Genomic DNA, 16,381 nt, shown 5'->3' on the forward strand with positions numbered 1-16,381 from the left:
AACAGTTTCCAAAACTGATTACCGCCCCCTACTGATTTAAAGTGGGATCAGATTAAACTCTTTCTTTTCGTAAAGTTTATGTAGTACTCCTGCCTCATTGGGGATAACTCAAATTTTCTCTTACATTTAATGTACAGTATTACAATATAAACAATATTTAGATAGATCAAAACAAAAGGTGTGAAGCACAAACAGGGAAATCAGATGTATGAATGTAAATATGAGTGATACACGGTGCATTATGTTGATGATTACTGGGCCTGCATGGTATCCTTTCATAAGGATGTATGAAAGGTCATTTATGTCTGTAACAGTAAAATCCAACTCCATTTGTATAGCAGTTTACTTAAGATAATTAAAAAATGTAAACTAAAACAGAAAGACACAATCAGCTGTAATACAAAAAAAAAAAAAAAAAAAAAAAATCATTACCCAGTTTAGCCCACTCAACATTATTCACAGATTATTATAAACTCACTTTAAGGCCCATGAAACTTTTTTTTTTTGTTATCCAATGCAAGCATAAATCAACAAAGCTTGTAAATCCTACTCTAAATTAACACATACATTACCACAACTTGTAACTTCTCTTATCCCTTTGCAAAGAGCAACAAACATTGTTGACCGGGATTTATAATCCCTTCCACACAGGCTGTTCGGCTAGTAACTCGGATCATGACACAAAAAAGTCTAAATATGTGCAAAGTCAGCCAAAAGTACTGTCACATGAAATAATAGGCAGGACTTGCCCTTTCTGAAAGCGGACTGTGTATGAAAATGAAATAAGAGAGGAGCTCAGATGGGAAAATTGAACCCAGCTGAAGGTGGAGGAACAGCTGGACTATGAAGTTCAGGACATGCTACAAATCTTGATATTTGCATGTTGCAATGACTTGCTGTTGAGAGAATGAAGTTACAAGGTCTTGTCTACTGACCATAATGATATCTGTATGAATCAATTCATGTAATCATCTTTGGTTTCATGCAATAAAACTACAGTTCGAAGAGATGAAACCAAAGCATCATTTGCCACACACATTTATTTTTTAAAAAAGTGAAATTGAAAAAAAAAAAAAAAAAATGCACTTGCCATCTGAATAAATTCATTTTGATAATATTTTACTGCTGTCATTTTTTACTCTTTCATGACAGTTGTTGTATATCAATATTTTATTTCTGAGATGAAGACAAACATCACTCGAGCCCAAAGGCTCACCGTCCAAAGTTCCATCCGAAGCTTGTGTTCTCTCAAGTAGTCTTTGAGCAACGATCTGGCATCGAGAAGAGTTTCTGAGGGTGATTTAAGCCCATATACACAGACAACAGATGGTTATCTCCAAACCAGTTCTGGTTGTTTGGCATTCTTCATCCAGAACTAAACAAACATGTCAAAAACAAAGACCATGTTTGTCCCCTTCATCTCTCTGGGGAATGTCCTTGGAAGTGACCTGGTCTGGGGCTACATTTAACCTCCAAGGCGCTGTCCCTCTCCCCAGGCAAACCCTCCCGGGCGCTCCTCAGGCAGGGGGTTGTAGTTGGCATCTTCCTCTGGAGTGTCAAACAGCATCTTTCTGTGAGAGAGACAGAGAGTGGGAGGATGAGGGATTTCTGAAGACACACACAGGAAGTAGCAGCTCTCAGAGGAACTGTTCATAGTTGCCGTGATGATTCTTAAGGCCAACGCCTCATTCGGACATAGACAACACATCTCTGCATAGCTTTTAGTGCTTTTTGCTTTGCTTGTGGTGCAACCTAACAATGCCTGTGTTGATCTATCGGTCTGTCTGTCTGTCCAACATATCCTGACAACTACAACCCTGATTCCAAAAAAGTTGGGACGCTGTGTAGAACATACATAAAACAGGATGTAATCATTTGCTAATTCCTTTTGACATATACAACTGATCATCTTAACAATTTTTGTAAATATTTGCTTATTCTGAATTTTATGCAGCAACATGTTTCAAACAACTTGGGACAGGAGCAACTAAGGACTGGGAAAGATGTGGAATTCTCCAAAAACACCTGTTTGGAACATTCCACAGGTAAACAGGTTCACTGGTAACAGGTGATAGTATCATGATTGGGTATGAAAAGAGCATCCTGGAAAGGCTCAGTCATTCACGAGCAACGATGGAGAGAGGTTCACCACTTGAACACATGATTGGATAAAGGATATTAATACATGGACTCAGGGACACTTTGTTATAGTGTTATTGGGAAACACTGTTAATTTGCAAAGGACTGCATTCTGCTTTAGTTTGCATTTTACCCAGAATCCCATCTCTTTTGGAATCTGGGTTATACTAGCCAGATTTAGCACTCATGATGCCAAAAGGATGATTCCTTCTGATGTGGTGACCCTGTGACCTTTGATCTAGTACAGAGGGTTCAAACTGTGAGGTGCCTTCCCAGGAGGGCATGGGAGAGTTGAAGGGGCAGCGTGGAGGGAAAGAAATGACTCAAAGATACCTGTGTGAGGGAAAAGGGGCGAGTGTATGCCAGTGACCTGAAAACACTTATCATGGTTTGGCCTGCTCGTCAATGCAATTAGCAGTTGCACAGCTCATGGAGGCAAATAAGGTACATTAAAATCCGTAGCTCTAGAGTGCCACAATCTGAATTTTAACAAATCATACTCCTTTTCAGAGTCAAAATTCAGTCAAATCTGAACACAAACCTGAAAAACACATTTTAGACTCAGTGTAACTGGCACCTTCCAAGGATGTCTCTGTCTCTGATGTTCATCGCAATTTAACATGCATCAATCTGCTTCTCAACAGGGCTTCTCACACTTATTACTCAAAGGTCTGCATCTGATTTTCAAGGTCAGAGATCTGGAACGATTGGTGATAACAAAATAATATTTAATCAGTGAATTAAGGTCACATCTCTTGTGACTGGTTCAGCAAGAAACTGATCAGACAAGGCTCAGACAGTCAGTCCATATTCATTTCTAACTAAGACATATTCTGACTACATTTACTCTAGCTGTAGAAACTGTGTCCAGGAGAAAATGAGACACATTCTGTATCTGTGATTAAGAAGCCTATTCATAAGAGAGCTGGCGGGGGTCCTCAACGACATTTGTCCAAAGGCCAGAATTTCTCTAATAGAATATATGATATTCCCATAAAATTATTAATAGCCCCGTCAATCTTCATAAAGCAGCCTCTGAATCGAGATAAAAGGAAGACAGAAGGAATGAAGAACACAGATTTTGTTAACAATATCTTTTTATCCTAAATTCAATATTTTCTAGGGACACTTTGATTGCAGATTTTTAAAAATTTGCTCTAGTGAGTATTTTAATTTGTCTTCCATTGAGCCCTGTGAAGTATGCCTATAATCATCTTTGGATATTATTTGGAGCCCAACAGCAAATAAACAAATGCACACATCAGGAGAAGCCAGTCAGTAGCTATTCTCTGAAGTGTGTTCTTTCATTTCTTGGAGGCATTTCTTCATCAAAGGTCATACAGTGTAGATGTGTTGGGTTTTACTGTGCTTCTCCATGCATCTCCCACAGGCTTCAGTAGAACTGGTACTACAGACAAAGCTCATCCATTCACTCTGACACTTTCAAATTGCAGGGTGAATTGACCGCTGCCTCTTTCAGTCCTGCCTTATTCACCAAAAAGTTAAAAGAAGACTCACATGATAGATGGGGTCTTCAGCCACCTTCCACCACCTGGCTGGTTGGGGAACACGTCCTCCAGAAAGAAGTACACATGACCCACAGCAATACCTCAAGAAAGGTAAAAGACATTTGAACACAAGCACTATTCATACTGTGCACCACCAACCACACTGCAGAAGACAGTGACAGGTACCTAAAAGATCCACGATGATGGAGTTGCCCAACAGAAGAGAGAATCCCATCAGCACCCAGGGCAGGAAGGGCGCCTGGAAATTCAGCAGGCCAAAGAAATTCATGCGGACGTTCGGGTTTCGCCGACTCCACACGTAAACCAGCATGATCGTGAAGGCTTGGCCCAGGAACACCAGACTCACAAAAGTACCAAATATCTGAAAGCTTGTTAAAGAACACGGCAAATAAAAGAACACTGACATCTAACACATGTGACCCTGAAACATCATAAGCTGACTGCACACAGAAGCAGTATAGCATCATCAGCAGTGTTATGCCAGTGAGAACTGACATATGCTACTAAAACAAGAGGCCTATCATCAGCCACTTCCTCATCTCAGCATCACTCACTATTCATTTAGCAGAAAAGATGGTGGTGCAACGTATCCCACAAGCCTGTGGTTGGGAAAAACAGACAGTTCAAATGAAGTGTATGGAAAAGCTAGCACACTTTGGAAGCCAGTCATGAAGACGGAATCAAAACAGGAAGCTTTCAATGTCAATACCAGTAATAAATGAGTTACTGTTCACTGAAGAACTCCTCATCTTTGAGTTAAAATGGCACATTCATGGGAAGGATACAGTCATCAGAAGCCCACCAAAGAGGAACATGAAGACGAAGTCAGCCGTGCGCCCCCTGAAAGAGCCCTCCTCGAGCATACGACAGTATCTGTATCTGAAAGCCAACGGTTAAGAGATCCTACACATTTTACACATTGTATCATCATCATCATCATCATCATCATCGAGCTGCCATGTCCTACCCATTTATATGAATGGTTCAAGTGATCGTGCATCTTAAAGTATGTTTTCTACTCTTGTGTATGGACACCATTTTAGTGTAAAGTTTCATCTTCCCATGTGTGAAACCCCCTTCAACCTCCTCTGTGAAACAGAAAATATGCAAAACAGTGTTGAATGAAGTGAAACTTGGAACTGAGAAGGATACAGAAAAATCATATTGAACAGGAAGTTGAAGCCAACTGGACCAAAAAACAGGAAGTTGGTTATAAGACGCCATACCTAGAAAAAGAGAGAGAGAGCACGTAGCTGAACATAACACGAACACGGTCCAGTGGTGATGTGAGCTGTTCCACCTCTACAGAAGAAGGATGAAGATGAGCAGTGGCTCAGATTACTCACCTGGTAATTCCTTAGGATCAAATCCGGATTGAAGTATAGCTGAAATGGCGTGATGATCTCTAGTTGCTGTGAGAAGACAAAACAAAGAGGATATAGATATGAAAGATGTTAAATATGATGGAGGTTTTGTCACAACAGGACAGCTCTGACAGACAGCTTTCTAAATGTCGTTCAATCAGACTTTTCCTGGTGTTTATATACACTGAATGATTAAGGAGCCAAGTTTTTCATGGAGGATACTTCAACACATGGAAGTTAAGTTTATCCCTCTGTGTACATTTGTAGGACATTATTTTGATGCTTGCAAATACACTGAAACCATACTGATTTACACCAAACCCCACAATACACAGAGTATGGGGCTGTCGGTATAAACAGGTTCTATTCTGCTGACATGTAACATTATTAACAGAATGTTTAAATGTGAGTGTATAAATGCTAAAACACACTGAAATTCCAGCGTTAAAACCTATGAACCGATGTCTGGGGGATATTTCATGCATGCACATATCTACATACGGCAGGCATCAACAAAGGATAGAGGCCTTCAATGTGCTGCAGTCATTGTTTATCGTTAAAAAGTAACTAAAGAAAGTTTGGATTTTATTTTGCATTGTCACTAATCACAACAGACTTTGTAGAGCTGTCAGCATGACTTAAGTTACTGACTCTCAGTGAAGAACTTTCAGTGGTGTGTGTGGTTGAAATTAAAGCATGAAAACAGCCTGCAAGAAAAACAGTTCGAGCCTCTGAATACTGAATGTCGTTTCAGCAGCCGTTTTTCAAATCCCTCAAAACACTTGAGTGCAGTATCATATTCGTGCATGGAAAGGTGGCAGAATTAACCCATTATTGTCTGTTCTGACACATATTAGTCTGAGTTCACAGCTTCCTTAGATAACACAGCGCAGCTTCCAAATCTTGTAATTCATTTCACGTTTTTGCATCGGCTTCCTCAGCAATGCTCTGTAACTCTGAGCTGATTAGACCAATGGTTTCCAGCGATTCAGTTCAGCTCTGTGATATCAACACAACACATTTCCTCTTTCAGCCTTTTCAAGCATCTCGTTTCAACTTCCAGCTCTGATGGTATCAAAATTTAGCTTCCAGCTTTTCTAGCAATGTATGTCAACTCTCAGCGTCTGAGTGTCTTTAGGTAACGCAGTTCAGCTTCTAGTTCTTCCAGTTTGACATTTTAGGTGCACTGCAGGTTTTTCAGCACAGCAATGCATTCTAGCTCCATTTTTCACATTTCTCCATTTCAGTCATACTTTCAAATGTATTTTAGCTGTCGGCATGTGCACTTCATTTTCTCCAGGAAATGTCTTATCTAGTTCTTTTTCTTCTTCTGTGTCTTGTTTGGAATGCTTCTACTCACAAATCTTTGGAGATGGACACATCATTTCAACTTTAACGTGTAAAGCGTAAGAGTCCCATGGTGATCATGTCTTTTCTCCTCAATATCTGTGAGTTATTGGGACATTCTTTTTTTACTGTAATAGTTTTTTTGAATAATCATTTATGCAGTTATTCATTGCGGTCTCAAAATACTATATGTGCTAAAGTAATCATACCCAGTACAGAGGCGCCCCATGGCCTTTATAGTAGTAGACACATTTTTGTATAATGCGTCCATTGGTCCAGACAATTCAACCACATCCTTTTGCACCAACACACTTTCTGCAATTGTGGATTCTTTTCAAATATGGAAATGTTGTACATTCAGTCACATACACCAACGTGTAATATTTCTTACAACTCTACCCCAGGCGATGCTACAGTAAAGATATAACATGCAATGTCTACAATTCTGTGGTTTTTATGATAAGCATTTAAAAGGCTATCTTCTGATTCCTTCAAAATATGCTATCCCTTGTTCTTATCCTGTGTGGATGTAATGTAGATCAGCAGGTGCTGTGGGAAGCAGATTTCGCTCATGTGACAGTGAAGAACACTTGCATGTCTTCACAGCCACCGTAAAATACATGCTACAGGTCGTGAGTTATAATAGTCAGTGTGAAAGTGAGGAGATAAGCTCAGGTTGTAGCCTAACAGAGTTAGAAGGCCATGTGTTCTCTGCTGCAGAGGATATAAAGATCCTATTGGGAGTTAGGACCGATCCAATTCAATATTGGTATCACTTCTTTTGATAGTGTATACATTTCTCTACACGGACCTTGCATTTTTCTTTCAAATAGTCACTTTTGAAAGCCTATGTTGTATTTGACACGTTGAACTCAAATACACAATTCTACTTACTAGCTTCTGACAATGTGTTGCTAGTCTTCGAAGAATGGGCAAATAGTTCCTAGTGATGATCAAATAGTATTTTTAGCTAGAAATGTCCATCCTAGTGCACAAGGTCCCAATGAACATGTGCATGTGATATAATATTATTGGAGCCAACAGCTCCAACTTATAGCCATTAATAAAACACTGTCATATCGCTTTAATGCATGATTCAATTACCATCAATTTTGGGCGCCATCGTCACCAAAACTGCAGTGAAATGTGATGGTCATTCATTTCTAGGTGGTGTTACAGTACAAATCAGCTTTTACTGACTCTGCTAGCAAAACTGTATCAGCACAGAATTTTGTGACAAATTTACCAATCCAGTCTGTCTATTTGCATGTAAACAAAACATACAAATGAGGAAAGGAGGACATGGAAAAAAAGAGATCGTCTGTCAAAATAATAAAAATAAGATGTTGAATCCTGTTAAGTCAAGATCAATCGATCTAAAAATATTTTCTAGAAAGGCAGTTATTTTGTTCATGGGTCAGTACTGTTATTTGTTATGCTGGTGCATGCTGAATGAAAAGGCGTTTGGCAGAAAATGAACCTCACAGAGCACAGGTGTAAGAGTAATGATGTAAAACTTCATCATCATCATCATCATCATCATCATCGGACCTCTGACATTTCCAGTGAAAGAAAACATTGCTTTTCATTATGCCACGTCATTTTGTCATGGCACATTTTATTTCATGACAGTTGTGTTGTCACCGCCCTCTCACCTTTCAGCCAATCACATACCTCATGCCCCTCTTAAGTCAGCAAGCCTAGCAACTGTTACAAATGAGAGATGTTTGACCAGTTATTCCTTCAGCCAGCACAGCACTTAGAAAATGACGAGCTTAATTTGCATAAAGCTTACTCTCAAAATTCCTCTGTTGCAACTCACCCTGAAGATTGTTTAGCAGATTTATTTGACACCGTTTGTGGCCCTGTCAATATTTGAACACTGAGCTGAACCATCACTTAACTAATGACAAACTGAACCGAGCATTGACACAATAAACCTGTTGTGGAAACTCAGTGATAGCAAGTGTCTGTGTGCTTTGGTCTTCAGGTGGACAACACCAAGTACCTCTCAGAGCTGAACCTCAAGCTCCAGCCAGCTTCCCAGCTCTCTGCTGCAAATGTCAAATCATTTGAAGCTAAATTAAGGCTGTGGCTAGTGAACTGCAATGAGGAAACACTGTGCATTTCCCTACTGGGCAAGAACAAAAGCTGCTATGACATCTGAATATGCTGATGAGTGTGAAAATAGAATAGAAGGAACTGAACATATTTGCTGTGCCGTTTAACCAGCTCATGTGCCAGACCGTCATTTAGCATCATTTAGCTGCAGAGCGATGACCTACTACTGAGAGCAGTTCTGTTCAATGCTAACTCTTGTAAAGACTCAGTTCCACTCAAGACTGACTGACCTGAACCTGGAAAACCAGATCATCATCTCCACCATCCGACATCACTACATTATAACATATGATGCAATGTAATGGATTAAACTAGCAAACAGCATGGCATGCTGAGAATAAGCTCCAACATGACCATATGAAACATTAAAATACATCTTACACATTAATACATCAATAATAAAGTAATTTAATATATATAATACACAAGACTGAAACAGATGATTTTGCATCCTGAATATCTGGCCTTTGTTTAGCTGTTAACAATTTAGTAAATTCAATACATAGGAAACATTTTGAATGCAGGACTTTTATATGTAATGGAGTATTTTCACATAGTCGGATTTCTGCTTTTACTTAAAAAAGGATCCGAGTGCTTCTTCCACCTCTGTTATTAAAACAACAGAATGACAGACTGATTGATAATGTGTAGGTAATATCATGAAAATGAAATGAAAATTGGTTAAAAGAAATTGGCTTTCTCATGACACATTAAGGTATTGGGTTGTATTTTAAGCAGTCCACAGACAAGTCAGGTGTAGCCAGATGTTGGAAGGAGTTCAGTGTGGACTCTCTCTACAAAGAACAGCACACAGTTAACATTAGCTGTCACCTGGCAGCTGTCGCTTGTGAATCATCTGTAAACAGCTATGACACCCAAACGCAACTTAGCGTGCGCTTACAGGTTTGGTCCACTCGTTAACATTACGCCAAGCCTCCGGCCACATGTAGCTTCGCTTTTAGCTTTTTTGAGCCTGGAATAAGACAGTTAACATCCTGGATAACCAGGTTGAGACACGTATCCCTGTCATAGGTGCTAACGTTTCATTAGCTGAACCATCGAGCTAGCAGCAAAGTTACGACGTTACGATAGCTATGTTAAGCGGCGCCAAGCTATGACCGAGCCAACACAGTCATTATGTAAACGTGTCTTACCACTGCAGCAGTTGTGAGGACACAGGCGGTTGTATATGCCCTGGTAACAACAGGAATCTGTAAGTACTCCTGTTGTAGTGTCTGGTAAGCCATTTTGGACAGACTGAAAGCTTCCGGCACTTTATTGACACGTCATTCCACAAAGTGAAAGGTGTTGCGTTCAGGCACATCGGACAAATCTGCAAATGTCAGCCACTACTGCTGTAAGTAAATACGCAGATGTGTTTTCCTCGCTGTGAGATAAACGCGTTTGCGTCTGAGGCACTGACATGATTCAAGCCGTGCGGGGTGAGGGTAAAGGTATGATGTGTGTGAAGAGCTAACCTGGTCGTTTTTAAATGATTTTATTGTAACTGGGTATCATGATGGTGTTATCTGTTATGTTATGGTGTGTGTCCCCAGCCCATCATTAAGACTTAAAACTAAGGCAACACATGATGAGGCATCTCTAATAAAAGCCAAGTTAAAAAGATATATCCTCAAAATGTCTACATTAGTGGACTCCCTCAGATGGACGGGCAGACTGTTCCAAAGACGAGGGCCACAGTGGCTGACTCAGCATACCCTTTTATTGAAATCTTTGGGGCGTCAACCAGGCCAGCTGCAAAGGGGGATCTGCTTGATACATATCTAAAAGCATGTCCGTGAGATGGGCTGGCACCAGGCCATTCAGTGAAGACTATAAAGAAAACCTTAAAGGACCAGTGCGTAAGATTTAGGGGAATGTAGCAGCACAATTTAGCAGCAGGGCAATATGATATTCATAAGTATGTTTTCATTAGAGTATGTTCATCTGTTGTTCCTGAGTATATCTCTTGAAAAATATACTCAGTACTACTTTCTAAAATGCCATCTGTTTACTAATGTGTTATACATCAGTCATAAGCCATGAATTAGAACAACTTTTGGGATGCCAGGTTGAGCTGTAATTAATCCTCCAGCAGCATATTGTCTTTTCCTCTGGAGTGAGGAAACATCACTGCAGACCCATCCCATCCAGGACACAACCTTTTCCAACTTCTTCCCTGTGGTAGGCGCTACAGAGCTCTGTACGGCAAAACAACCAGACAGAAGAACAGGTTCTTTCCACAGGCCATTAACTCTGATGAACAGTTCAATCAGTCATAGAGGCAGAAGACAATCATGTGCAATAGCCTTGTAATGCTACAACATCCACTGACTATAAATTAAATATTTACAGTTTATAAGACATGCTGAGATATCCATCACTATCACATATAAATCCTGCATGCTGTATTTACTGTATATGTACACATATACATGCATATATTGTACATAATCACCCACTTCCATGCAGTATTTATTTCATTGCACAGTTTGGTTTGTTTTTAATTAAAAGAAACACTTCATTTTTTGTTGACCTTCATTGTCCTTGTTTTTAACCATATATCTATTTCTGTCTTTCTGGTAAACAATTTAAAGCCTCCTACTGTGTATTCATTGTATGTGTTCACATACTTAGCCAATAAAGCTGATTCTGATTTTTAGGTCAATTCATAAGGAAGACCCACAAATGGCCCATGATCTCTCTGGCTTTCATTTGCCTTTTTTTGTGGCTAAAGGTTATCAGTCTGTTTATGTGTTTTGCTTTCTCCTCTGTACTCAGTGATGTCAGGGTATTTCCATTAGAGGTGAATATAATAACAAGCTCAGTGTACCACAGTACAGGTCAAAAGTTTGGACACAACTTAGATTAATTTTCTATCAATCAGTATGAACAAACCAAACTTGGTATTTCACCTGCCTCACACCCTGCATCATACAGAGTGTTGTATGCCTGATGAGCATTGTCGTCAGCTGGTATTGGGTTGGCTCTTCACTTCTGACATTAAACCTACAGGAGACATCACATCTAATCGTAACTTCAAACAGATGTTTTTTTTTTTCTTTTTGGTGATCTTTTTTTGGTGATCATCTTCAAATGACCTTCACCTGATAAATTCTCAAAGTGACCTTCAGAACATTATACTGGAAAATATGTACGACTATATAATGGTAAAACATACTGACGTTTAGATGGACTAAATCATATCGATCAGCAAAAATCTGCTCAGATGAGGCTCTGGTTCTGTTTTCAGCCTTGCATCAGTAGAGTGGCTGAAGGTTGCCTTCAGCACTGTCTGCCAGAAAGCTGCTGGTGGCGTCAGGGTGAAACTAAAAGTCAACTTCGACTTACTGTTTCAACCCAAACCATGAAGCAAACTGCAACTGAAAACTGAAAATTACAGACAAAGGAAAATAATACGTTCTTAATAATTAAGTTTGTTGTTTGAGTGCCTCTTTGCACTGTCACCTGACTTCCCAAAGACCTTCTGGCACAGAGCCCTGAAGGCAAACTTCCCCCATAACTGGTTTTGCAGGCAGACTATCAGTTGACATGTAAATGTGTGTGAGACCAAATGTAGAAATTATAGGAAAACAACGTGCAGGCAGAGCACGTGCTGACGCCGTCACGGAGCAGAGTCACGCCCACCCGCGCGAACCACGGAGTCTCCTTTCAGCCAGTGAGGCTGCTGGAAAGATGGCGGTGAGCGGCATCCGAAGCCGCCTGGCACGGAGCGGTCGGATGCGAGGTGAGAAGGATTTCCGCTCACACGGCTTGATCGCCGGCATCGAGGTGTTGTCACCAGCTGATCTCATCTATAACTTTGTGTCTGCAGGTCGGAATGACAGCGGGGAGGAATACGTCGCACTGGATCTCTCCAGAGGTACGTGTGAACTGGATCACTGTGAGGACTCAGCATCCACACTTTGGCATCAGTGTCGCCGACTTTCTGCGTGCCCCAGCGTTGTGTCCTGGTGTCTGATGTATAGATACGTTGTTGTGGGTGCTGTCATGCTCAAACTAATGCAAAGTGGTTTGACTTTCACTGCGTGTTTACCAAACTCACTCATCACTGTGGCCTTCCGGTCCACTCAAAACTTCTATGTAGTTTCTGACTTTTTCGGTATAACGTAAGAATTCTTTCAGAAGGCAGGCACCAGTAAAGGAAACACAAAGTACTTCAAATCATGACGTTGATCATGAGAAAACAACATTTCTCTACTCGGCTCACTTTCTAATGATGTTAAAGTCTGGCAATGTCTGTGTTTTTCTCATTAACAGTCCCATGTGGATACCAAAACTCATTGTTGTCCAAATACTAGCAGAAACACATTGAAACTATCAAAAACATGTGACCTCAGTTAAAAAAGCTGAAGCTCCTTTATGAATGTTACTTGCAGAAAGATTCTTCAGCGCGTCACACTGATGTCAACGTGTCCATTAAGTTGCTGTGTGAAGACTAATTATGGTTCAAGGCTTGAAGGGAAGAATTATATTGTGTTTTGTGCCAGTTGATATTATTATTATTATTATTATTATTATTATTATTATTATTATTATTATTATTATTATTTTCTGCTGCATCAGCTCAAATTACTGTGAGTTGGAATAACCTAGAAACATGAAACTCAGCCCAAGAACTGGAAATCATGTGCAAGTGCTTCCCAAGAAATATGAGCCCTATCAGCCAGATGGTGGCGCTGTAATTAAGGCCCAAAAGTGTAATTTTGGAAAGGCCACGCCCCCAAACCCAAGTCCAGCTTAGCCTGTTCTACAAAAAAGCCTCTTGGACCATGAAATTCCGCCATGATGTGTTTTGTCAAATTTTTTGGAATAACAGTAATATGAGTAGAAGTCAGGGGGTTTTGACTGCGTCAGCACCGAAATGGGTATACAGCATCAGGGGATTGAGTAATACATTTCTATTATAAATGAGCAAGACTGGTCAAAACTGGGTTTTGTGGTGAAGAAACGAATGTGTGTTTGGTCTCATTCCATCTTTGACCAAAATGAATCTAGCTGAAGTGATTTTACTCACCTTCGTCCAGCCTGACAGCCGCTCGCTGCTGCTTGTGGCTTTAACTTTTGACCATTGAATTGCTTCCTTCTGTTGAGCACAAAAGGGCTTGAAACCACAATCGCCACTTGTGGCTAGATTATAGATTTAGATATACATCAGCTGAAAAGATGTTTCAGTTTATCTGCAACAGTATAGATCGTGGTATAAACATAAACACTGCACTGGCATACCTGAGGTCATTCACAATCATAATCCTCTAAGTGCTTTACAAAAGATGAATAGCATACAACCGCAGTCTCTTTCAAAGTGCCACACAAAAGCTAAATGACCCCTCGCTCTAAAATAGAAAGTGCTGCACACTATGTACAATTCCTAAAAGTAATAATAAAAATCAGAAACTTTAACAGGCTTATGGTTGGCCGGTCAATGGTTATTCTTGGGGAATGTGAACTCATATTTCTACTATCTTGACTATGACACAGTCAGATTTACATATATTTCAGTCTCCAATAGTGAATTTCAGTGTGTCAGTCAGCTCTATACTGATCGCTGCCACAAACAGTTGTTTTTCAAATGTGTTTTTTGATTAATTAGGGTCAAGAAATGGCTTTCCACTGTTAGGGTTAGGGTTAGAAAATATATGCATGCCAACTGAATTCCTGTGAGGTTTTCAGCCATTGTTTGTCACCTCAGTGTTTTAGGCCTCTTTCTATAACAAGATACAAAGATTAAAAGTTGTGTGAGCACACTAACAGATGTGACAGTGTCCTCATTACAAAGAGATGGTGTCCCTGTTAAATCACAGTGATCTGCTCATGAACACACACTTTGTGCCTAATCATATCATCTCACTCGGCTTAGAATAGAATGCCAAAAATGGAAAGAGAAAATGATGAAGGGTTATAAAGAGGCTGTGGGAGAGTGATTCAATTCATAAATTTAGAACTTTTTATCTATTGTTTTATTTTCTGTTTTATTGTCATAGACCTGTGACTGTCAGTTAGTTGATTGACAGAAAATTAATCTTAATCAGAAAATTCATAGAATATTGCAGTGATGGATTGTTTCACAACAGAAAAGAAGTGGTGGACTTGTATGTGTCAGAAAAAGGAAATTGTTCCTCTGCTGTGGGTACCAGTATTTACCCCCACCGTGTTTAATGTTATTGTTTCTGTTTGACATCCTTCATTATGGCAACACTTGTGTGAAAACAGTACACTTATGTACATCTTAAGATGATAGTGTTACTTTGGTTTACATGTAAAGACCATGTCGCCCTTTGCTGATTTCAGATCCTGCAGAGAACCTCCATGAAATCCTTCAAAATGTTGCACAGCAGCAAGGAGTCTCCAACATGCGCAAGCTTGGTCACCTGAACAACTTTGTAAAGGTTTGTGAAAACAACTCGTAAACAGTAACGGCGCACATACTACATATCATGATTTGGATCAAGTTGTCAGCAGATGACCCAGCTGACATTCACATCTGTACATCCTGCTACTGGGTCACATAATCAATGGTCAAGCATTTGGTAAATATACTGTACAAGGCCTTGACTGAAGCTGTGACCACTTTCACCACAGCTTCTCTGCAGTGTTGGCCACTCAGAGGAGAAGCTTGGCTTTACATATGAGGAGATTATTATTTGGTGAGTATTTGTACATGTTGGCTACTTAAGAATTCTTCTGCTGCAGTGTTGTTAATCAGGACTGTTCCCTGATTTTTCTCTCCCAAGTCTTCGGCTAGCATTGCTGAATGAGGCAAAGGAAGTACGTGCAGCTGGATTACGAGCTCTACGTTATCTGATCAAAGACAGCAGTGTACTAGAGAAGGTTCTTCGGCTGCAGGTGGACTATTTGATTGCGAGGTGAGTGAACATGACATGGTTGAAAGAGGCAGTGGGTTTCATAATCTGTCTTCATGTCATGTAATAGAGTTGCCAGTTTGGTGGGGCTGCACATTCAGAAAGTGTTGGTATTTCCATTTTCAATATTTTTTTCCAACAGTGACCTTAATGTTACTAAATATAGAAACAAAGGACTCTCCCAGACAATGTTACAATCCTATAGGTTTTGATTTATTTTGCCTTTTGTCCACCATTTTGGCATGGTGACGGCTCTAAATACTACAATACACATGAGTTGCTATTGAAAGAGAAGCCAGTCAGAGGAGCAACTCATACTTTGTCTGTTTTTACTTCCAGAACCGGGAGTCACTGAAATACCCCTTCCCACGTTGCAGCTGTATTATGTTTGCGTAGTTCATTAACAGTTAGCATTCTGTTGTAACAAACCTGTCCTTTTGATTCTGTCCCAGGTGCATAGATATCCAGCAAAGTAATGAGGTTGAAAGAACACAGGCTCTCAGACTGGCACGCAAGGTGAGATCTCCTTCCAACAAATACTCTTTCCATGAGCGCTATAGAGTGCTCACATAGTTGCACAGCTGCTTACCATCAGAAATGAAGCAGGTCATTATGTTTAGGACAATATAGAGCAAATTCCAATTGTAGCTTTGGTGCTTTACTTCCACTAGTAAGATGGTTGATATGACCTAATAATCCTGTCTGTTATTTCAAAAACACAAATTTCCACCAGATTTCTTAAACAGATAGAATCATATCCAAATAGCAGAATACAACATAAAGGTACATAATCATAAATCCACTGGTTTTAAAACGTATACTGGTGTCCCACAAGGATCGATACTTGGACCAATTTTATTTTTTTTGTATCACAATAATCTGCCTTCTGTCTGTCCTGATGTAGAGATCCAGTCCTATGCTGATGATGCAGTGATCTACACAAAACAGCAAGCTACTTCCAAATTTACTAATGCAATTAGCAATATTACAGCATGGC

General features: G+C 39.9%; 2 protein-coding genes across 5 annotated transcripts in view; one reads left to right on the plus strand and one right to left on the minus strand.

Annotated features, from left to right (window-relative positions):
• Nucleotides 1–108: 108 nt before the first annotated feature.
• derl2 (derlin 2) lies at nt 109–9,782 on the minus strand. The gene is made up of 7 exons (XM_076757920.1): nt 9,655–9,782; nt 5,015–5,080; nt 4,821–4,894; nt 4,454–4,547; nt 3,834–4,029; nt 3,658–3,748; nt 109–1,571 (listed from the first exon to the last, which is right to left on the minus strand). The coding sequence occupies exons 1-7, from the start codon at nt 9,745–9,747 to the stop codon at nt 1,466–1,468; spliced, it is 720 nt and encodes a 239-aa protein (XP_076614035.1). The 5' UTR covers nt 9,748–9,782; the 3' UTR covers nt 109–1,465.
• Nucleotides 9,783–11,947: 2,165 nt separating this feature from the next.
• Nucleotides 11,948–16,381, plus strand: part of LOC143337955 (rapamycin-insensitive companion of mTOR-like) — a 32,718-nt gene continuing 28,284 nt past the window's right edge. For all 4 annotated transcript variants that reach the window (XR_013079211.1, XM_076757980.1, XM_076757982.1 and 1 more), the window contains exons 1-6: nt 11,948–12,248; nt 12,336–12,383; nt 14,813–14,910; nt 15,104–15,168; nt 15,256–15,387; nt 15,837–15,900. Coding sequence is in view for 3 of the 4 variants with exons in the window: in XM_076757980.1 (XP_076614095.1) it covers nt 12,059–12,248; nt 12,336–12,383; nt 14,813–14,910; nt 15,104–15,168; nt 15,256–15,387; nt 15,837–15,900 (597 nt within the window). In the remaining variant the exon portion in view is untranslated. The remainder of the gene's footprint in view (nt 12,249–12,335; nt 12,384–14,812; nt 14,911–15,103; nt 15,169–15,255; nt 15,388–15,836; nt 15,901–16,381) is intronic.

Source organism: Chaetodon auriga, chromosome 19 (genome assembly GCF_051107435.1).
Source record: "Chaetodon auriga isolate fChaAug3 chromosome 19, fChaAug3.hap1, whole genome shotgun sequence".
Lineage (NCBI taxonomy): Eukaryota > Metazoa > Chordata > Actinopteri > Chaetodontiformes > Chaetodontidae > Chaetodon > Chaetodon auriga.